At 34.8% G+C, this 22789-nt stretch overlaps 1 protein-coding gene and 1 long non-coding RNA gene across 7 annotated transcripts in view; one reads left to right on the forward strand and one right to left on the reverse strand.

The window, feature by feature from the left end:
* The window catches only part of MAGI2 (membrane associated guanylate kinase, WW and PDZ domain containing 2), a 1692369-nt gene extending 1680678 nt beyond the window's left edge, over positions 1-11691 (reverse strand). For all 5 annotated transcript variants that reach the window (XM_074268482.1, XM_074268481.1, XM_074268480.1 and 2 more), the window contains exon 1: positions 10816-11691. In XM_074268482.1, the coding sequence (XP_074124583.1) occupies positions 10816-11116 (301 nt within the window). In that variant the 5' untranslated portion in view covers positions 11117-11691. The remainder of the gene's footprint in view (positions 1-10815) is intronic.
* Positions 11554-22175, forward strand: LOC141543372 (uncharacterized). 2 transcript variants are annotated; one of them, XR_012482429.1, is made up of 3 exons: positions 11554-11591; positions 11974-12086; positions 16756-22175. It is a non-coding gene; the product is annotated as an uncharacterized LOC141543372 (long non-coding RNA). The 2 variants fall into 2 exon arrangements; XR_012482428.1 differs by lacking the exon at positions 11554-11591 and having other exon boundaries at positions 11707-12086.
* The last annotated feature ends 614 nt before the right edge of the window (positions 22176-22789 follow it).

The following is a 22789-nucleotide window of genomic DNA, read 5'->3' on the forward strand; positions in this document are numbered from 1 at the left end:
CAAAAAGAAGAATGCTATAAACACTTGTCCCCATAAGTAAGTCTGAATAATATTATTTTCAATGAAAACCAATTTATTATAGTCATGGCATCAGTGAAAAATAGTACAGATTTTCTAGGACAACTTAGATAGAACAGTGCATTTGCAGTGTTGAAACCAAATATATCTCAGGAACATCACAGCAGTAACTGATCTCAAAATATCACCCATATGAATCAGAAGTCATTCTACTTAGCTTTTATGGTCTTTGAATTAAAGAAACTACAATGTTACATAGGAAGACTGAAAACAGAAGTCTGGTTTTTATTGCTGGAGCTTGATTTGATTGTAGAAGAGAAGATTCATTTCCAAAGCAAAAAACATATGAAAACATTCTATCAATTATTAACATTTTTTTTGCTAAAAGCAAAATGCTGACAGACATACTATAAGCCACATGTTTGCTACTTTAAAATAATGAAAACTTTGATGTCATCTAGTTTGCACATAACTGTGTAGAAAAGATTTGTGATCCAAATTTTTATAATTTAAGGGAAAACACAATAATAAAGCAAATAACCAATGCTGAAGATAACAAGTGTCATTTGTTCTATGAACTGTTTATTGATAGCTTTTTCAATTCTTTTAATGTTTTCCCCTAGTATTTGTTTTACTAAGTTAGGGAGAGATCATCTAATTTTCTACATTTTACTACATTTTCTCTTAATATGGGTACACATCGATCTTCTTTAATCTCTAATTGAGAACATTTCTTCCCATTTCTTAATAGTAAAAATAGAACCAGCATGGCTCAGAAGAAAAAAGTGATGGTTTTTTGAAAGTATTGCTGTTGTCCTTTCTACTTGAAAGGGACCAAAATGACTTCCCTATATTGGGAGGTGTATCTGATTATAGATGATCAGACCAATATGAGCTCAGAAATCTCAATCACAGGTGAAACACAGATAGTCCATATGAATATTTGGAGTGGATATGTCTCAAAATTTGTGCATTTCAAATTTCTCTTGAGTTACTACAATTCTTTTTTGCTCAGAAAGCATAGCAATTTCTTTGATGCAGGCACTCCTATGACAGTAATTAATTACATAATTAATTCCAAAGTTTTTTTTCAGAAAGACCTTCAGAGTCTCCCTGTTTCATTTTACTTGACTTCCATATGATTGTGTGCCTTGTGTGAGTCCTCCATAAAATAATCTTTTGAGCAAAATATGTATTTGACATTTGAACAAAGTAGCCAGCCCACCAGAATTGCATTCTGCAGTAGTTTGAATGCTTGGCAGTTCAGTTAAAGAAAGGACCTCAGTGTGCATTACTTTATCTTGCTGGTTATCTTCAGGATCTTCCTAAGACAATTCAAATGGAGGAGATTTACTTTCCTGTCATGGCAGGATTTCAAAGGTATACAACCATGAGGCCAGCACAAAAGCTCTATAGTTCTTCAGTTTGGTAAGCAAACTAATACCTCTTGTCTCCTACACTTTCCTTCACTGCCTCCTAAACAACGAAGTAGCTCTGTCAATGCATGTATCAACCTCATCATATACATACATATATATATATATATATATATATATATATATATATATATATATATATATATATATATATATATATATATATATATATATATATATATATATATATACATACATACACATCCTTGGAAAGTATAATGCCAAGTGAACTTAACCACAACATTTGAAATCTCTCCATTTTCTGTAATTGATGTTGCACACATGGAGGTTGATTGTCAGGCAGAGAATCAATCCATAATCTGTTTGCATCTCTGCCTCAGAGACTACATTAAGTACCCTACCATCTGCAAACAAAAAAAATTGTGCACCAACTCTCCTTCCGCCACAGAGGGCCACAGATAGTGAGGAATCCTGGGTGAGATATAAGACCCTTTAGTCTGGTAAAAGGAACCCTGCTGACAGTGCCTCATTCAGCTCCCCATCTCCCCCAAAGGCTCTCAGCCTTCCATAAAAGGCAGAGGGAGGTGACAACTTGTAATTAAAGCAGAGTAATACTAAGTGGCAAAGAGACATGTATAGCAATACACATAGCAAGTTGTTTATATGGTCCTGTATGCACAGTATATAGTTAGCACATGCACAGTGTGCTGTAGTTATGTAAGAGTATTAGTATATATAAGGCTGAGAGAATTTGAAATAAATGGACTCCATGTTTGAGCATCCACGTGAGTCCCACCTCTTCACTCTTCTTCTAAGATCAAGGATTCAGGCTGTTCCCAAGATCCTACAGTGAGCTAGTCCTGACATTACACTTCACTTTAGTCTTGGCTTGTAGCCTTTTCAAGTTAAAATAAGTTACCATAGGTGTGGTGATTGACCCCCAATACCATTTTACCCTCTGCTGAAGGTATTTGGCAATATTGCTGATCTGATTATTTTAACCTTTCCCTTCTCACTTAATACAACAATTATTCAGTAATTCTAGTGCCCCTTATTATCTCCAAAATTAAAATATATGTAAATTAAAAATAAAGTCCTCTGATTTTTAAAATATATATGTATACACACACACAGATATCTATGTATATGTATGTTTGTATAGCCTTTTAGTTTCTTGAAGTATGTTTAAGAGCTGTTTGAGAAGAAGGGACAGATGTCATATTTTTCTGCAGGAAATTCTCTTTAACCTTGCGTCATTTATAGCATTAATATATACATTTTGTGTACTTATTTATAATACTGATAAAATTTTAGATGATTACACATATGAACAATGAGGAGAAAGTAAAAATAGGAATGAGTTTCAACCAATTAGATATACTATTCTATAACAAGATCTTTGGGGATTCAAAATGTCATGTTAATTAAATTTAATTTATTGTATAAATTGCTAATTTATTTCAGAAGAGCCACTATTATACTTCTGAATATTTTAGCTACACGTTTCTAATTTAGACATCACTTTTGAAGATTTTTTAAAATATTATTAATTTGGAATTAACAAATAGAAACACAGAATTTTAGACTATTTAGAGGCCTGATTCACTGCTCATCCAACCTTCTTAAAAAATAATCTAAGGAAAGATAAATAAGACCTCTTGGTTTTGGAATTAGAAGACTAGTGTTCATATTCTGGGTCTGCAACTCACTACTCATGTGATCTTTGGTAAGCCGTTTAACTACTTTAAGCCTTAGGTTCCTTATTTGTAAAATGAGAAGTTTGGACTAGATTTCAAGTCTCCTAATAGCTCTAAATCAATGACCCTTTAAATATGTAGATCTTTATTTAACTCACTTCTGCTTCTAGTATTTAATTTCACTCAGTTTTGAAAATATACTCTGATTTCTACATAAATTGATTCTTCTGTTGAATTCCTTCTTAGCTACCAAGACCTAGTACAAATGCATCCTCAATCATGAAGATTCTACTTTTTCCTTCAAACAGGAAATGGATTTTCTCTTTTTAACGATACTTTGTTTATAGCCCTTTTATAAACTTGGCATATCTTATTGTATATGATAATTATTTGTGTAGAAATTTTATTTTTCCAATTTGAATAGTTAAATTCTTTTGAACATAAATAAAATCTTATGATATTTATAATTTGTCTCCAAGTCAAGTACCTAATATTGTATTTTTGTTTGTTTAATTGATTTGAATAGGAGAAAATGGTTAAATCCCTGATAGTCAAGTTGGAGTATCCATTTTAAGGATATAAATGCCCTTAATCCCTTTACTTTTGTTCTTTGAACGTTATACTGTTCATTAAGGAGTTTGATCTCTGATGGGAAGTAAGGCAAGATCTACTAAAAGCTTTGAGGTTGAAAGCATCTTACTGACATGGGGCAATCAACATTTGATGCTTCTCCTTTATTTGTCCTAGAGACTATACTCTGCTGCTCTTGAATATCAGAGATGGAATAGTGAAATGTTAGAGGACACACTAGAAGTGAAGTAATAAGGCCAAATACATCTGCCAGTTGTCACCAAAGCTGAAGAACATACAGTAGTCAGCCCTGAGGAACAGCCTGCTTAATTTGGACCAGAAAATGAACCTGGGTACTAAGACATGTTTTGCAAACAAAAGAATAATTCTCCCCTAATTATCATACAGCCAAAATTGGACTTGATGGGGGAAGACTCTTTAAGTTTGAACTCAAATTACACAGGGACCAAGATGATAGAGGATGCCATGTTTTCCTTTTGGGCAAGGATCCAAAGTATCCTGCTATATTTTCTTAGTATGTATCACTTTGAAAATGCTTTTTTAAATAATTTTTTCAAGAGAATACAAGTAACATGAAAAGAAACTATAATTAAAAGCAATCAACATTACTATTTATTGAAAGTACTCAGGAAGAATAATCTTAGAAAAGAAGTTAAAACAATCAACTAACTGTGCTTTTCCTATTGCTACATACTAACTCTAAAAATCTACACCCAAAAATTGAGAGAAAAATGAGCCAGAATTTTCTGATAATTGAGGGGATAGTATCATATACCTGTCAATTGAACTTTGTCATTTTCATACAGAATTTTATACGGCAAATTGTCCTCAGTTTCCTGAGTCTTATTACCCTTGTCCCTCACCAGAACTGCAAAAGTCACCATGAGTCCACAAAGGCTAGACTTGTAAAGTATAGTTGTAAAGTACAGAAAGAGTTCAGTATTCATTCTACATATGGAAAAAAAAAATCATAGTTCTCTGCATGAAACTTCCCTGTCTCTAATGACATTATTCTGTGACCCTGTGAAAATCCTGCCAAATTTTCTACTAATCTTACCCTTAAGGAGATACATAGTTTCAAACATGATCTGTACCACCTTCCAAAACTGATTTTAAAAATGTCAAAAACATTGCAATATATTTTAATTTGATTCTATAATACTGTAGTGTCCTTAAACCGACTTATAAAATGTTTTGTTAGTCTTAATTTTTTTTTCTAAAATTCTTTTATTTTTTTTCAATTTTAAAATGTTATCCAGTGCTTTTCGAAGTGAAAGGTTTCAAAAGGAAATTAACCAAATAACAAGAGTATGCCCTAATTCTCTACATATCTGAGTATCAATGAATTATGTCATTTGATTTTCAAAGTAACCCACCAAAATGCAGCTCTAAAGTTTTCTGAGGATCTTAAATATATATAATTAGGCACCCCAGATTGAGATATTTTAGCATTTGCTTATATCAGAGATGGACCAAGAAATTGGATTTTTTGAGTTACTAATAGAGACATGAATGGACTCTTCAGTTCTACAAATTTAGGAAGGCATGGCATTTATTTTAGAAAGTGGATAAAAGCATTTTCTCAAATTTAATGAAAATCTAAGTTGCCAAGATAATCTCCACTTCATATCAGCAGGGAAGCTATTGGGGGAGAAAAAGCTTTCGTATAAGTTATAAAATGTTAAGAGAAAATACTACTTTCCTTTGATTCACTATATTTTGCAAATGAAGCTTTCCTATTCAGCTTTCTGGTTATTCCTCAATAAGTTTCTTGTTTCTTTCTTTTTTTTTTTGCATTGTTTTTGTATGGTGTTTGTAAATGAATACATATAAATAATTTTCCAATCATTTTTGTTCATATAAATTTGGATTTCTAACTTGAAACCATTCTTGTGTAATCAAATAGCTCTGGTCTTTGAATTAGAGTTAATCTCAACTATGCCACTAACTTCTAGAGCACTTAAGACAAATATCTCTCCCTCTTTCTTTGAATATTTTTTTCTCATTAACAAAATTATTTGGGTTGAAAAATTATCATTATGTCTGAATAAGCTTTATGACTTTATGAACATCTATGAGTAAACTAACAAACTGGTTCACTCAAATAAAAATGATATATAGTTAAATCTAAATATCTTGGTGATGATAACTGATATTACTTTAGCAATTTGTAGTTGGCAAATGATTTATATATATGCAAAACCAATGAAGTAAGATAGATAATGTCAACCTATTTTACAAATCAGGAAATAGAGGATTATCAATATTAAGTGAATTTCATGGTGACACAGCTAAATAGAAATTTAATTTAAATCCTAATCTTCTCACTAATTTCTTTCATTTCTCTCTCCCTCCTTCCTTCCCTATCCTTCCCTTCTTCCCTTTCCCTCTCTTCCTCCCTCCTTCTCTGTGTCTTGGTTTCTCCCTCTACCTCTCCTTCTCCCTCTCCCTTTTTCTTTCCCTCTCCCTCTCCCTCTCCCTTTTTCCCTCTCCCTCTCTCTCCCTTCTTCCTTCCCTCCCCCTTCTCTCTTTGTACTTCCCTCCCTCATTCTTTCCTCTCTTCTCTTCCCCCTCCACAATTACTTTCTAATCGCTAAATCAAATGGTCTCTTTGCCAGCAAGATACACTCTTAGTTCTCCTCTTCCTTGCCTTGATTATTATCCAAAAGAACTATGGTGCTTGAAAGTTTGTGATGGATGATTCACTGGAATAGGGGGAAGGAGTGAATGGTAGAAATAAAAGGATAGTAAAAATATTATTTTTGTATAAAGAAGCTGTCCATTACTCAGCATCAGGAGTGACATATCTAGAGCCCCTGCTAAATATTTCATCCAACTTAATATTACCTCTACCTACAAGATTAATTTTTTGCTTAAAGAAAAGGATTTATTTCATCTTCCAGCTAAAAAGTAGACTATATATTAGAATTTGACTTTAAGTATGTAAATCATTTTGCATTTCCCCCACTAGAAATATTATTAGACCTCAACTCTAACTGAAATTTGAGAGATTTTCTAAGTTTAAAAAAACTTCACAATGCCAACATATCTTAATGACTGACATAATTGGAAAAGGATTATCAACTTTTTAGTCTGCTATTTTTAAATGAGTTTTTGAAAGCCATTGTTTAAAGTAGAAAGAATCTAAGATGAGATCTGTGGTACATTTTTGCTCCTCGAAAATTTGCATGTTTGAGTTTCAAGTCACTGAAAGAAAAATGTGCTTATAATGCATATGTTGAAAGATCTCACATTGTAAATGTTATGAGTAGTGACTGGTATTTACACCCTTCTGGTTGTGATTTCATTCTAAGACTAATTTTCCTCATTTTTAAAATGCAAAATTGATTAGTCCTTTCAAGAGTATGCTGTTTTAATTAATTTTGTATAGCAAAAATTTATGTAAATATCATTAATAAATTATGCCAAAATGAAAGATATCATCATTACCTTTGTTTTAAAATGGTAAAAATATTTTATAATTAAATTTCAAAGTTACCAAAATATTAGACTCTCAATAATCCTATTTTATTTTATTTGTTGTAGTCCTCAGATGAGTAATGGCAAAATATTCTCCTTCTCTAGAATAGAAGGAGATTGAGGGAAGCTACTTCTTCTGACCTTATTCCACATAGACAACTTTTTTTTTTCTTGTTTTCTCTTCTTTTCCATTGTAAGTAGTTAAATAGAAAACTATGCTATATGAATATTAGTGTCACCAGGTGGTACTCCATTGGAAATCACAGTCCAAGAAATGTAGGACAGAAATATTCCCTGAAACTGTGCTGCTATGATAGTGTTTGTATCTACAATGTTTATGAGAATATGTATGTATATGTGTGTGTGTAATATGTATACAGTATATATGAAAGTATGTGTTTATACACAGATTTCTACTATTCAAGAAATTTTCCTGTGAGTACAATTTCTTAATTAAATGAGTGACTATAAAATAGTTATTTAAAAGCAAATTACCTGGGAAATGAAAATGTATTATTTTAAAACCACAAAAGGAATAATTTACCAAAACTGGGTTTGGGAAAATATTTTCCACATTTATATTCCATATCTAAATTGCAAATATTCAAAATTAAGTTAAAAGGGGGATTTCTAGGAGGTTAGCTAAATGATTAAAAATAATAATAATATATGCTTTTAACCTACATACAAATGACTACAGGATAGCAATATCTTAAAATGGAGATACTTCCAGAGATATATGCAAAATTAGAAACATAAATGAAAATTCTGTCTCTGAGATATACTGTCTATATAATCTTGAGAAAGTTAGCCGTAACCTTTCACTGTTGTCCGCAAACTCTTTAAAACTGTAAGTTCCACATCTTCCCTGAGAATTGTGTTACCTGATGTGCATAGTACAAATTAAATTAGAGATCCCTTCTGAAACCAAGAATATCCTTTATTAATGAAACAAATCTTCCTTCCCCTATTCAAAACTGACTTCATTCAGTTTACTTAAACAGTGACTCCATAATTCACTATAAATCAATGGAAACTTTAAAAATTATAATCAATTGAAAGTAGAGCATATTTCAAAAGTACTTAAGCTGAGAGTCTTACATTACAAATAGAAGGTATACATTTTATTCTGAAGTTGCCAGTTGCCTCTGTGTCAAAGTGCTTTTTTGGAAAAAGAAGGAAAAATTTTTAAGATTATAACCAGATTTAGACCGAGGAGAAACCTCATGTGTCATCTAGTTAAACTCCATCAATTTGCAGGTGAAGAAACTTGGGTTTCAGGGAGGTAAAGTGGCTTGACCAGTATTAAGCATCACTATATCACATCCATCATAAAATAATAAAGACACGTAAGTTTTCTCTTATCTGTAATGATTGAAGAATGAAGGATTTTAGTGAAACCACAGATGTTTTGGTGAAATTTTAAAGAATCATGTTAATATTATAATTGTATACACAACTAAGCCACAAGGTGGAATAGAGTTTTATTCATGATAATACAAAAGTCTCTTCAGACTATGCAACTGAGTTATTTGTGAAGCTCAGCAATGCTAGCTAATCAGTGAAGTTCAACAGAATGCTTATTCAACAAAATGTTCTCTATATAAACATGTGGCTTCTATATATGAACACATACATACATATATGAGTGTAGATATCTGCAAATGCATATGCACATATAATTGGCATGTTAAAGGCTATAATTTGTCATATTAAAAGCAATGAGGGGGCTGAAATCTCATGAAGTTATGCTTGCTGGATCTGTATAGAACAGACATAAGAAAGAAAAAAAAAAAAAACAAATCCCTATAGCTTATCCATGTGTATATAATTTTGGAAACCATAAGACATCACATTTATAGCTAACTCTGCCTTTTAAATTCAATTCTCAATAATTAAGTTTATGAAGATTTTTTTTCTATTTTTGAAAAATTCTCCTTTTAAAGTTGCCATGGAGTCAAAGATTTAATGCTTGAAATTTTCTCACTTTGCAATACAGGAAATTGGATCCCAAAATTTAAATGACTTGCCAGGGTCACAAGCATGAGATGGGATTTGAACTCGAGTCTATTTTCTTTCCACTCTATCACACAGATAGAATCCCCTTCAAACCAACTATTTCTGCCTTAAGTTTTCTCTTTCAAAGCATTTCATTTTTAATTCATTTTTTAAACTTTTCTATTTATGGATCTAGTCATTTTGAAAGCCAAAATATCTTGAAAAGAGTTTAAGTTGCTAGTCAATTGTACTCGTGAGCGCACATAAGCACACACACACACACACACACACACACACACACACACACACAAACCTCAACCTATTTACAACATGACTATAATACACCCCCCACAAAATATCTTACAAGCAGATATGTATATATATATATATATATATATATATATATATATATATATATATATATATATATATATATATATATATATATATACATACATATATTTGGACCCCCCAAACGTGAAATGTGCAAAATTTATGGTTATGAATAAGCATGCATATATATGTGGAAAGAATAGTCTCTATGTGATTCTACTTAGTTATTCCCTCTGCCAAACTTTTATCTCATTCCTGCGTCCTTGGGGAATCTCATTTTCCTTTAAACAGAAACTGCCAGCAAGATAGCTAGAGTTCAGCCAGCACCAGCACTCCCTCCCCCAACCCCCTATCCCTTTCCTCCTATTTCCACACCAGTGGCGGGTCCTAGGAATAGATTTCTCCGGAGCTGAAAGTTGAAGGAGCCAGGGAGGTAATCAGCAGGCATTTCCATCCATTCCTTCTAGAAACACGCCCACCAATAACCCCTGTCTGGGAAAAGCCCAACCCACAGAGGCAATCCTCCATGGCACTTCCATTCAAAAAGGAAAAAAAAAACACACAGCCAGTACATTTTGCTTGGAAAATCCCAGCACCAGTAACTCTCCACTGCATCAGCACCCTGCGTATGTGCCTAGTGTCATCCCTAGAAGTCAAGGTTGTCTAAATATTGCCCTGGGTTACTTTGTACTGCACATGACGCTATCTACCCACATGACGAGAGTGAAGGAGGAGGGGGGACAGAAAACAGGGGAAGGGGAAAAAAAAGTTAGAGTAGCTGTCAAAGAGCCCAAAGTCATCTGTCCTTTCCCTTTCTCTCCAGTACCCGACTCCAGTCCGGGTCGCTAGAATCTTCCCATCTGTCTAGTTAGCACATCTCCCTTCTCCCATCAAGTGCTTTTTCCTCCCTGCCCCGCTGGCGGTGCCTCTGCTCCCTAAGTTCTTCCTTCCTTCCACTCTCCTTTCCACAACACTTAGTTCCACACAGAGGGATGCCACTGACGCACATTCAATTTTCCCCTCACCTTCAAGACCAAGTTCATTCTAATGAAAAAAAAAAAAAAAAAAAAAAAAGTTGCATACCAAGAAACATCCTCATCTGAATCTTAGCCTCCTCCGTCCTTAAACTACCCCAAGTCGAGCACTCTCCAAACGTTCCCAGCTTTGGCACAACTCTCTATCTCCCCACCCTGCTATAACACAACACACCCCCTTTTGCACACACGCACGCCCCTCAACCCTCCCTGCCTCAGGGACGGAATCTCGCTGTCCGTCACCCAAATAAAAAAAGCTGTGCTTACCTTGTTTGACACACTTGAGTCGGATAGGGTCCTTGCAGTGTTTGATCACCGCCAGCACATCCCTGATGGTTAGCCCCGCCACGGGGGTCTCATTCACCTCCAGCAGCAGCTCCTCCGGTACCAACTTGCTGCCGCTCTCATAGGCCACCTTTCCGGGTTTCACCTCCCCCAGGTAGGGGAACTGTCCATTCTCGGCTCCCCCTTTCAGTTCAAAGCCCAACTGGCCCTCCTGGTTCCTGCCAATGACACTCTCGTGGACTTTGCTAGTCCAATGGCTTTTCTTTTTCAAGCTTTTAGACATGGCAGTAGGGTCTTCTGCCCTGCTATGCTTCGATTTCTGGGGTTGTCCGGGAGGTGAGAGGACGATGATAGAGTAAGATGGGGTAAGAAGGGTAAGACTTCGCTTTCCCTCCTCTCGGCCCCACTCCCTGCTTGCTCCCCCCCTCCCCTTTGGGGGAAGTATGGAATGGGAAGTGGCAAGCGGAGGGGATGACGGCTAAAGCTGGGATAAGAGAGCTTGGGGTGGTGTTTGGCAGCCGCTTGAATGACACTCAAGGCTGTGGCCCCGGCGGAGAGGAGAACAGCGGTAGTGGCAGCAGCAGCCGGAGCAGTAGCTGCTCTGGTGAGGGAGGGAGGGGGAGAATGGGGGTGGGGAAAGGGAAAAGGGGGAGGGTTGAGATACTAGGGGTCAGTAGCTGCGTGTGTTTGTGTGTGTGTGTGTGTGTGTGTGTGTGTGTGTGTGTGTGTGTGGTTAGCTGATATCCATGGCAGCAACTGTGAGTGTACTAGTTGTAACTGGCAGCAGAAAAGAAGGAGGAGGGATGGAGCAGGAGGAGGAGAGGAAGGAGCGTTTCTTGGATGGGGAGCAGGGGAGGGGTTCTGGGCTGCTGCTTGAGCTCCCTCCCCTCCTCAGCTTGACCCGGTAGTGAAGGCTCGGAGAAAGGCAGGCTGGGTCCGCCTGGCAGCCTACCGGAGAAGGCGGGTAGCAAGCCGGAGCAAAAGGAGAGAGAAGAGCTGCTGGCCGAGGGGAGGGGAGAATGGACAGGAAGGACTGGAGGAGAAGGAGAAGGGGGCCCTGGCAGCCTCTGGCCGGGGAGTCCTCTGCCCCTTCTTTGAACTCCGCAGTGCTTACAGTCTGGTTTCTTCCTTGTGCCCCAGCTCCAGATGAAGAAGGGACAGAGCATCCAAGAGCATCTGCAGCCTGGGCAGGGCAAGTCCTCTGGCGTGAGATTTCTGCAGGGAGAATGCGTCCGGACTTGGTGTGGAGGGAGGTGCGCGGGATGTCGGGGTGTGGGGGTGTAGACAGTAAGGAAGGCCAGAGAGAAAGGAAGGCAGTATGTGTGTGTGTGTGGGGGGGGGTCAGTAAGCAAATGGAAGAGACAGGTGGAAGGAATGCCAATTCATTGTATACAGGAGTTACTTATCTACTACCGTATCCCCAAGTCCAGAGACTTTGGTATTCTTTCTGGGAGTGGGTGGTTGGGTGGGGGAGTTAGAGTCCTCTGGAACAGTTACTGTATCTGCTGGGGGAGGGTTAAAATGGTATGGAAATCTAGTTTGCCAGCTCCGCCTCCATTCTACTTTCCCCTCTCTTGGTACCCGAAGTGGACCAGGGTAGGTTGATTGAAGGAGCAGAATTCCTAAAATCCAGGAAGTAGGCAAGGGGATTCCATTTCCCTGCACTAAGGGCTGCCCTTATGCTGGCTTAGCATTACTTTGGAGAAAGAAAAACAGAAGAGACTGGGGGAAAGGCGGGGTGTAGGGGAGTGATGTTGTTTATTAAGCAGAGCTTAACTATTTTAACCTGTTCAGTACTGCTGCAATTAAGTAGGAGTTTACCATTAAAGTATGGAAAAGGAGACTCGCTCTTTAAGTAGGGTTAAAAAAAAAAAAGGAGGGGGGAAGGAAGCACAGGAAAGAAAGACATAGGAATACAAGAATAAGAATTATTCTAGAGAATGCTATTTTCACTTCAAAAACCTAAATTATTCTGGAATGTTGGGAGATTGTGGTTTGTTACTATTTAATATATCACATGAACACTTAAATGGAGTATTTAAAACATTATTAATACGTGCAGTATTTGCAAGGGACAGAGGACAGTCCAGTCTGAGCTATATTTTGAAAAAGGTGGGAAGAAAATAATAATAATAATAATAATAATAATAATAATAATAATAATAATAATAGTAATAAACTCCTTTGAGATTTCCCTTATGACAGAAACTGTGTTTTAGCAAACCCCTATATTGTCTAAAGAAGTTATGGAACAGAACGTTCATTTCAATAATTAAATTTGGCAAATTTATGAATTGCTTATTATGGGGTAGTGTACTGGGAAGATACAATGTTTCCTTCAGGTAGATTTTCTGCTGTCATGGAAGCTATATTTTAGTAAAGAGATATGATAAAAACACAAATAACCATAGTACAATATGTTGCATCATAAATATTCTAAACAGTTATTAAAAACAAAGTATGATATAACGCCCAATGAGAAAAAAAAAGTTATCAGCAGCACATCAGGTAAAACTTCAAGAAGGATGTGACATTAAATAATGACTTAGAAATTCAGAAATCAAATAACAGAAACTAATGATAAAAACAGACCTGTAATGAGGAGTTATATAGTGCATCCAGGGAACAAAAAATAGAAGGGCTTAGTAGTAATATGATGTAACAATGAAAGTGTCCTGTTGGCATGAGATTAAAGAGAACCTCTACCAGTAGGCAGGGCAATTAGAACTTTATTTGGGAGGTGTTTACTGAATATTTTTGAGCAGAAGAGTAATGTGATGAAATGTATACATAACAAATCTTATTCTAAGATCATTTTGTATGATGGATTGATGTGGAGGAAAGAGTAGAAGGGAAAATACTTGTCAAGAGATTAAAGCAATCTAGGTAGATGGTAAAGAGGGGCTACACTAGATGAGGACAATAAACAGATGTGAGCAGCATTGTAAAGTTGAGAGCCACTGGTCATGGAAACTCATTGGAAATAACAAGTGAGGAAGAAGAAAGATTCAAAAAAAGTCTGAGATTATGAATCTCAGAAATAAGATAAATGACCATTTCACAAAATAACATAGTTTTACTACAACTTAGTCAGAAGAAGTCCTATAAGTTCCATCCCAGAAAGGAAACCTCCCTCTTACTCTTCTTTACTAATCTGATTTTCAATATATAATATATGGAGCCTGGGGGAAACTTTGATTTGTAATGATTTCTACATTTGCTTTTTTCCATACCCCAGAGTTAAAGAGTCCAACTTAAGAAAGTCAAAGTCTTTGTATTTCAAATTAGTTTGAAATTAAAAGGATAAACCGCATGAAATACAGAAGAAAGAAAGCAGGAGAGACACACAGAAAGCACAGAGAGACTCTTTCTGCTAGGAGACTTTTTGTTTCTCTTTTCATGATGCTAAATTGACTTGTTTCCTTTAAAAAGGGGGAAAAATCAGGGATATCCTCTTCTTTCTTCTTCTACATGCAACTACATTAATTTTAGAGCAGAAATTTATACTGTTGATTGATCTTCTCTGGCCTGTGGCTTACTTTGATCAGTGCTGTAGTTCCTTCCCTTCCCTCCCCCCCATCTTTCTATTCAACTTTCATACTACTTTGTCTGGGAGTGGTAAGGGAAGCACAATTATATTACAATCCCTGCAATTATTTGATTATTTTCCTTCTAAAGACAAAAGCCAAGAATAAAAGTAACAAACAGACAAAATATAATGAGTTCAGTATGGAATATATTTAATTTGAGGTATCAATATGAAACTCTGTCAGTGATGTCCTTGGGTAGCCGAAATTTAGTTATGGATCTTGGAAGAAAGATAAAAGCTTGGAAGGCATTAATATAGATATAGAGTTGTAGGAGTAGAGTAAAGAAGTGAAGAACTGGGCAATCATTAAAAGGTTGGAAACAAGATGAGGAGCAAATAAAGGAGAAAAGAGAAGAACCAAAATGGCACATTGTCTTGTGAATAAAAGGAAGAATAAAACATTCACTAATTGAGAGGTGAAGGAAATAGAACATAGGGAAAAGGACATTTGATTTAGCAGTTAGAAAGGCACTGGGAGAGAGGCTCAGGGAGAGAAAGAGGAGGGGGTAAAGGAGAAGAAGGGAGAAAGGCCATCTAATAAATGATTTTGAACAAACCCTTGAATACAAGATTTGGAGTGTATGGATAGAGGAATCATATACTCACAATTTTTTTTCAAAAATTTTACCAGTAAAGAGAGAAAAGCAAAGATGATATTAAAATTTTGGTCATTGTTTATTTTAGAATTGGGAATACCTCAGAATTTAGTGATGTGAGAAGAACTAAGACATTGAATATGCACCAGAAAGAATGCATGACTGCTACAGTAAAGTCTTGGAAAAAGTAGGAAAGCAGGAAAGGTCATACAAGTGACCAAAAGAAGGCTGACAGAGTCATAAAATTGAATGGGACTGGGGAAGAGTAGAGATGACAGTTGAGGACAAAGTACTCTAGGCTTGTAATCAAGACTTGGAGACTGGATAGTCTTTAATGAACTCCAATGAAGTTGAAGAGCTCATATAGTCAAGGTATATTGATGTTATTTTCCAAAGGCAGAATTTAATCTGAAGAACTCCTGTTGGCTCAATTTACCCCAGAATTTGAAATATAAGTTGGAAAGTTGATGTTTCACACTTTGCCTCTTCAAATTCTTCTGCCTAGTTATGCTGTTCTGCTTCTCTTTAATTGTAGGTTGATTATACATTCTCAAAATTTCTTTGTCTTCTATTCCTAAGAACATTTCGGGGAGATTAGTTTAAACATAAAGTTGGCATAAAAGGGTATCCAATATAAATACTTCCCTTGAACGGAAACTGAATAATATATTAAACTTAGTGGCACAAAGAGCAAAATTCAAATCATGCCTTGGTTATTTACTCAGTTACTTTATCTGAAAAAGGAGAATTGTAGTAATAATACTTAGCCCAGACTTAGTGAGGACAAAACAAGATATTTTGTAAAACACCTTTAAAATCTTAAATTAAAGTTGCTATTGTTATTGTTATTTCTTTGAAAAAAACATGTTAGTGTAAAACAAAGGGAGAGGAGACTTAGAGAAGCATACAGTATTTCTCCTCTGACACTTAATAATGATATTCCCATAAATAAATCACTTTATCTGAGCCCCAATATCTTCAACTATAAATGCTAATCATTATTATAGGCCCCACTTTACAAAGTTGTTCTGAAGCTTAACTAAGGTAAGAGACATAAATTGTTTAGCAAATCTCAATGATTATTAAATACTAGCTTTTTCTTAGTAAAGAGAAACATTATGTATTAGGGAATTTTTTGGAGGGAGGAGCTAATGAGAAATGATCTTTAAGAAAATTAAAAGGAAGTTTACTTCAAATTTAAAGAAAGCATATAATCTGCTTTTAAATGAGGAAGACCTGGATTGAAATTGTACTTTTGACATATACTGCCTATATGACCTTAGAAAACTCACTTAAATTTGTAGTGTCCCAGTCAATGCTCTAAGTCTATAAATGGAAAAAAAAAAATTGCTTGGTAGAGAGAGTGTGCTAAACAATAGTTCTCTATACTGGTTAAATCTTAGATCTATATGGAAAGAGTGAATTTTATGATCTTGTCAATGAATCATTTGTTTAGAATTGTAAAAGATATTCAAGACCATCTAGTCCCATCCCCTCATTTTAGAGATGACATAACCAAGTTCTGGAAAAGGTAAGTAACCTGTCCAAGATTACAGTCAGAAACAGAAACATAATTTGAAATCAGTTTATCTGAGTCCCAACTCTGCTACTCCTTACATTGTATTCATTATCTGGAAATAAACAACCTGCTTAAATTCTAACTGCTTAAATGTCAGAATTTTCTGGATAACTGCTAATGAGGAATTAATGTGTTTTTTTTAATTTGTTTGTTTTCAGTTGATTGAAAATAAAAGCAGATCATTGATTAATGGAAGTGGACAACATCTGAAACCACATTCTGACCATTATTTGCATACACGATAGTCAACACCGCACTGGAATTACTGTGTGTGATGACCTTTCTATTTGCCTCCTTTCTTGTACTTTTGTTCCTTGTGAATGAATTTCATCACATCATATACAAAGACCATTGAAATAAGTACTATTAACATTAGTAAATTAAGTTAAAGGAGCTTACAAATGAAGAAGACAAGTACAATATGTATTGGATATGTGCCAGTAGCTAAAGTCCAACATAAAAATTGCTACAGCAAACTACTTAAAATGACTTCAAATACAAAAGACTAAAGAACCATGGACCATTACCTTGACTGCTTCTCAGATGCTGTGAAGAAAGCCCAATTTAATTGAAGAATCACTATACAAGTAATCTGTCAATTGACTTTTGGTTAACCACCATTAGTCACAATTGTATGTGAATGGCTGGCTATGTATGCTCATATATGTTCATCCACAGAAATGCACAAATGAAAACAATCCAAGCATATATTCTTTTTTATTCTGTTCATATGTAATCAATCACTTGGCAACCATTTATTAGCTATTTACTATGTGTTTGGCACTGTAATACATTTAGATAGACAAAAACAAAAATCACATAAGCTCCTGTCCTCAAGGAGCTTACATTACATCTAGCTATAAATGTAAATATATGAAGAGTGGATAATATTGAAAAAGATACTTAGCGTAATTGCAAAAAAGGCATGAGTTCATGCCCAGGTTTTATTATTAATAAGTGATGTGACTTTTAACAAGTCCTTGGCTTTTAGTTCCATCATATATGGAATATTGAAGTTTAACTAGATAATTCCCCATCTAAAATTCAGTGATTTTATGATAGTTAGAATAAATAGTTCTACTTCTTTCACAAACTTTTAAAGAAAGTAAATCTCCAACATAACCCTGAAGACAAGAAGAAACAAAAATTTGATATGTCAATGATCACTCTTCAATCAAAAAGAATGGTTCTTCATAATAAATAGTACTGAAAATCTTAAGGGATGCTGCTGAAAGGATTCTATATCTAAAAATAAGCATAAGTAACTAATGACATGTACTTGGGCCATTTCTTTGGGTTATGCTATTCTACTCCAAAAGTTTCTATTATGGTATAGTTTGCTTGCAAAATGCTAAGTTAATATTGGCCAATCAATTCTTATTTTTAATTGCTTAACAACTAGCAAATCTTGAGATAATGGAACACATATTTAGATAAGGGGAAAGAAAGATAGAACTAGAGCAGAGAGCACTTCTTTAAAAAGAAAGATTTTATAAATAGGTGTGGTCCATATGGGGTAGCTAGAGGGAATAAGTTAGAGGGAATAATAGTGGATGCATCTTTGGGAGGGGGAGGAAGGAAAAAAAGGACCAAAAAGGGGAGGTAGAAAACAAACTTTGTCTTTGGAATACATGTTCTGGAACTCATTTCTATTTTCAGATCAGTATGCAAAGCAGGCTGTGTTGGCAAATATTTAAACAATTTTTGGTCTAGTGGGAGGGTGTATTGAGTAGTGGGAGACTTGAGTGTTTTGCTTGGAGTCATCCTACCTTAGCCACTTGTTTAGTGATTCTAAGCAAATTCCTACCTTTTCTGATCTGTATTTTATTCATCTATAAAATAAAATAGTTGGACTAAGTTATCTCCAAAGTCCCTTATAGGTCTACACTTATGATCCTATGACAAGGATTCAGAAAGAGAAATAGTAGACTCTGATTATAGTGGACAATAGGCACTTAACTGATGAATTGAACTTACAAAAAGGATATAAGGGACAAAATACCCAAACCAGTTGTGATACTATTCAAGGCCAGTTACAAAAGCTCTCTGAAAATCTCTCTCTCTCTCTCTCTCTCTCTCTCTCTCTCTCTCTCTCTCTCTCTCTCTCTCTCTCTCTCTCTCTCTCTCTTTTTTGTAAAATGGGAATGATACTTGAACAACCTCACAAGTTTGTGAGGAAATACTCAAATGATCTGTGATATCATTAATGTGGATGTTTCCTCCAACAATGGAGATGGAAACATATCCATACCTATTCATCCTGTGCAGCTTTTAAACATATATCCCTATAGGTTTAACCTAAGAGGTCCACCTACAGTGGAGGCCTCTGTTGCTTTCTCTAGAAAATTCATGGATACCTGTGGGAGTCTCGTGTACTTTTCATTGGTTATCATTCATTTTCTACAAATGACCAAGGCAATTTCTTTTTGGTCATATATTTCATTTATGCATCATTTGCTCCATATCTTTTTTTATAATTCTTATGGTTTATGTGCTTTTGCTTGTTCATACCAAAGCTCTACATGCCATAACAGTTCATATAATAATAGCTAAATAATCACCATTACATAGCATATATCTCATCTGATTCTTGACAAAATAACTAACTTTTTCTTCAATTGTAACATACTATTGATAAAAAAAGAACTTTTTAAAAGAAGGTGGTCCCTTGGTGGTTGAAATAGTTATCAAAACTCTTGAGATTATTTACACTTAAAATTCTTCACTTCTCCATTTAATTCCTCCACCCCTCTAAAGCCTTTATTAAGGAAAATCAATTTTATAGATATAGATATTGATATCTATGTTTATAGATATAGATATGTAGTTTGTATATAATGGCTGCTAAATAAATGCTTGTTTTTATAATCAACATCAGCTACAGTTTCACTTCTACAGGAAGCCTTCCTTGATCCTCCTAGTTAGTGTTTTCTCCCTATTTAAATTATTTTGTATATATTTATTTCTCAATTGTCTCTTAACCTTCCCTTTATAGTATATTAGAATTTTTTGAGGTGGAGGAACTGTGTTTTTTCTGTATTTCCCTAGGACAATGTCTTTTACTTTACAGGTAACTAATAAATGTGTATTATATAGAAAGATCTCATATTGATATGATTGTATGATTATTTTTTACAGAGAGGAAAAACTGTGCCTTCCATTGTTAACACTGGATTTTCGGTAATTACCCTTCTTTCTGAAAGAGGAATGAAAAGCTACAAAAGACTGAGTTGAAAGGAATAAAAAGGAAATTAAAATTCTAAATACAATATCTACATGACATTCCCATATATATTGTTCCCTAACATATTATGTAAAGTTATACAATTATAACTGAAACTTTACATATTTATACTAAAATTAATGTATTTGCATTCCATATGATAATATTGTTTAACATTCAGTTTTTATATTTTATTTGAAACTATATGTAAGGGTAAACTTCAGGGTCTCTCAGGTTGCTGAAAAAGAGAAAAATATATAAAAATGTACATTCATGGCTTTTCAGTTTGTAAATTAATGTTTAAATGCATCTAAAATACTTTTGAAATATAATGTGCCAGAAAATCCTTTATTCATTATGAAAATTGTCTATTAAATATGGTTTTATTCACACTTATCCTTTGTTAGGTTCTTGCTAAGTGCTCATGAGATAATGAGATATTAGGTTCTTACTAAGTGCTAAGTCAGTACTTAACAATTCTGTAATTCTGGCCTTTAAGGGGAGTTTTAACCCTTTGAACTTCTGGGGAGGAGCTTGCATGTTTAAGAGAAGCAAATTCATTGGTTGAAGTATTTCTCCTACAAGCCCCTGAGTTATTACACGCCCATTCTCTGGGAGGATAAAAGAAGTTAGAGTTAGTAAAGTGAGTTCTGGATTGGATCAAGGAGAAGACATCCTGTGGATTTGCAAGTGAAGAGGACAGAGAAAAGAAACCTCCTCCCAGAGAAGGATTACAACTGAGAAATAATCAGAACTTTACAATTTGGCTCCCAACTTGGGGCAAGGACTTTTGCTTATCCTGACAAGGACTTATTCTGAGCCCTTCAGAGGAGCTAGTCCAGAACTTCGCAATTTGGTGCCCGAACTTTTGCAGTGCCAACCTTTATCTACGATTTATTTTAATGATGTAGCTCCGATATTTCTTTTGTAAAGCTCTTCACTACTAAATTGCATTAAGGTGTGATAAAAAGAATAAATGGGGGGGTCAAAATCTTCCCTATTGACAAAGACAGTGGGAGACAAGCTGTCAAAATATGATTTATAAAATCTCCTAAAGTAACCATTTGTGAGAGAGCCAGTTACAAGCTGTAACAGCTTAAGAGTATGTTCATTATAAACTAATAAGGAATGAATGTCTTTTAAGAAGTGATGTTTGAGTAGGCTTTAAAATTTTAGGTAAAATTGTGAAAGATAGGAAGTTTATTTTCATGCCTCCTTCATTTTACTTAATAGTGTTTCTTCACTTCCCCTTTTCAGATATCCAGTATCTTCATATGCTTCCTCTACCTACTCATCAAAGCCTCTGGAAATGAACCAATTATATTTTGATATTAATTAATTTGGACTTTTATTACCTTTCTATATATTTTAATTCATAAATAGTCTTCGGTTCAAGTAATTTTGGTTATCACTCAGTAGACTGGGGAGCATTTATTTATTTTGTTTCATTTCTTGGCCAGGAATCTATCTTTACATCAGGGAAGCTTATTTTAAGCCAACTCTGAGCTGTTCAGAATAAACCATGCTAATATCTTCTACATGTTCATTCTTCATAAGACTCCCTCTCCTCATTTTCTTTATCCAGCAGAGATTATCTTTGTATATACTTGACTAAACCAATCTATTGTAATATGAGTGATAGTCATAGTAACTTGATGTCTTGTCTCTGAAATATTTTCATTATAATAGAACTTTTCTTGAGATAGGACATTTCTACAAATGGGTTATTTGAATGGTGAGGATTTTAAATTTTGTAGCAAGCTTCTAGAATAAATATTTAGCATGAGTGTTTTTCCCTTCCAAAGTACCATCAACTCACACTGTAAAATACCTAACAACCAGATTTGTTTATGAGATGGCACTTACAAATATCCTTCCCCCAAAATACTATGTGAATAGTAACATCTTCTATCTCAAAAGCTTAAAGATCTCTGTTTCTACAGCCAGATTAAATGTATATCAATTGAAATCCTTGGCACAAACACAAAATGATGGCAACTGTAGAGCAACAAAGTTTTGTGGACCAAACTGACTAGGCCTAGGCCTAGAATTAGTTCATAGATAATGCTAAATTCCAGAACCAACATTGCCTGGACCTGAGTTTTCCTAAATGCATTGAAGGACAAATCTGTATCTTGCCTTTCATTGGTATTGCGATTTATGTGGACTGTGCAGGTTCATGGGGGTCAAATCTAAATTTGGATAGGAACATCAACACTATTATAATTGCATATTTCTGGTCTCTGAAATATATGGAACTCCTAATAAAAGGACACAAGTATTTCTATTGTTGATGTGCTTGTAGGTCCTTTGTGGTTTTTGTGAAGTAAAATAAAGCTTGTCATGGATTCTCTATGTTTTTAGCCTATATCTTTGATAGGAGCTAAAGAATCTTTTAATTTTCTACTATATTTCTAGAAATGAAAAAAAAAATCTTATTTTTTGAAAGCAGACTCTGAAAGGAGAGAATATAATCATTTAAATTCTATTTTTTTCCCCTGAGAAGATTCATCTGTGGTCACACAACTAGGAAGTATTTGAGATGGGATTGAAATGTAGACCAAATTCAAATTAAAGTAATATGTGATTAAAGAAATGTTTGTTTTTTTGTAAGATCAGGAAAAAAGTACTATCTTTCTTGTCATTTCATTTTCTCTAAGGAACCTGGGCTTCTTGGTCATATTGCAGGGGTAGCAGCATTTTTTTTCCATTTTTTCTCTCAAGCTTAAGTCATGTTTTGGTATCAGTTGCCTTTTTGTTCAAACCCTCTATATACCGCCCAATACACAAGATCCAAAGGAACATAGAGTTTTTTGGAAATTATTCTGATGTATGTGTGTTCCATTCATTGGTCAAAATCCAATCTATGCTGTCAACTAATATACTTAACAAACAAGTATTAAATGTCTACTGTGTTCACACCTTGTGCTTCACCATCCTAAGAAATTCTTGTTCTTATAAAATAGAAA

Source organism: Sminthopsis crassicaudata, chromosome 5 (genome assembly GCF_048593235.1).
Source record: "Sminthopsis crassicaudata isolate SCR6 chromosome 5, ASM4859323v1, whole genome shotgun sequence".
NCBI lineage: Eukaryota > Metazoa > Chordata > Mammalia > Dasyuromorphia > Dasyuridae > Sminthopsis > Sminthopsis crassicaudata.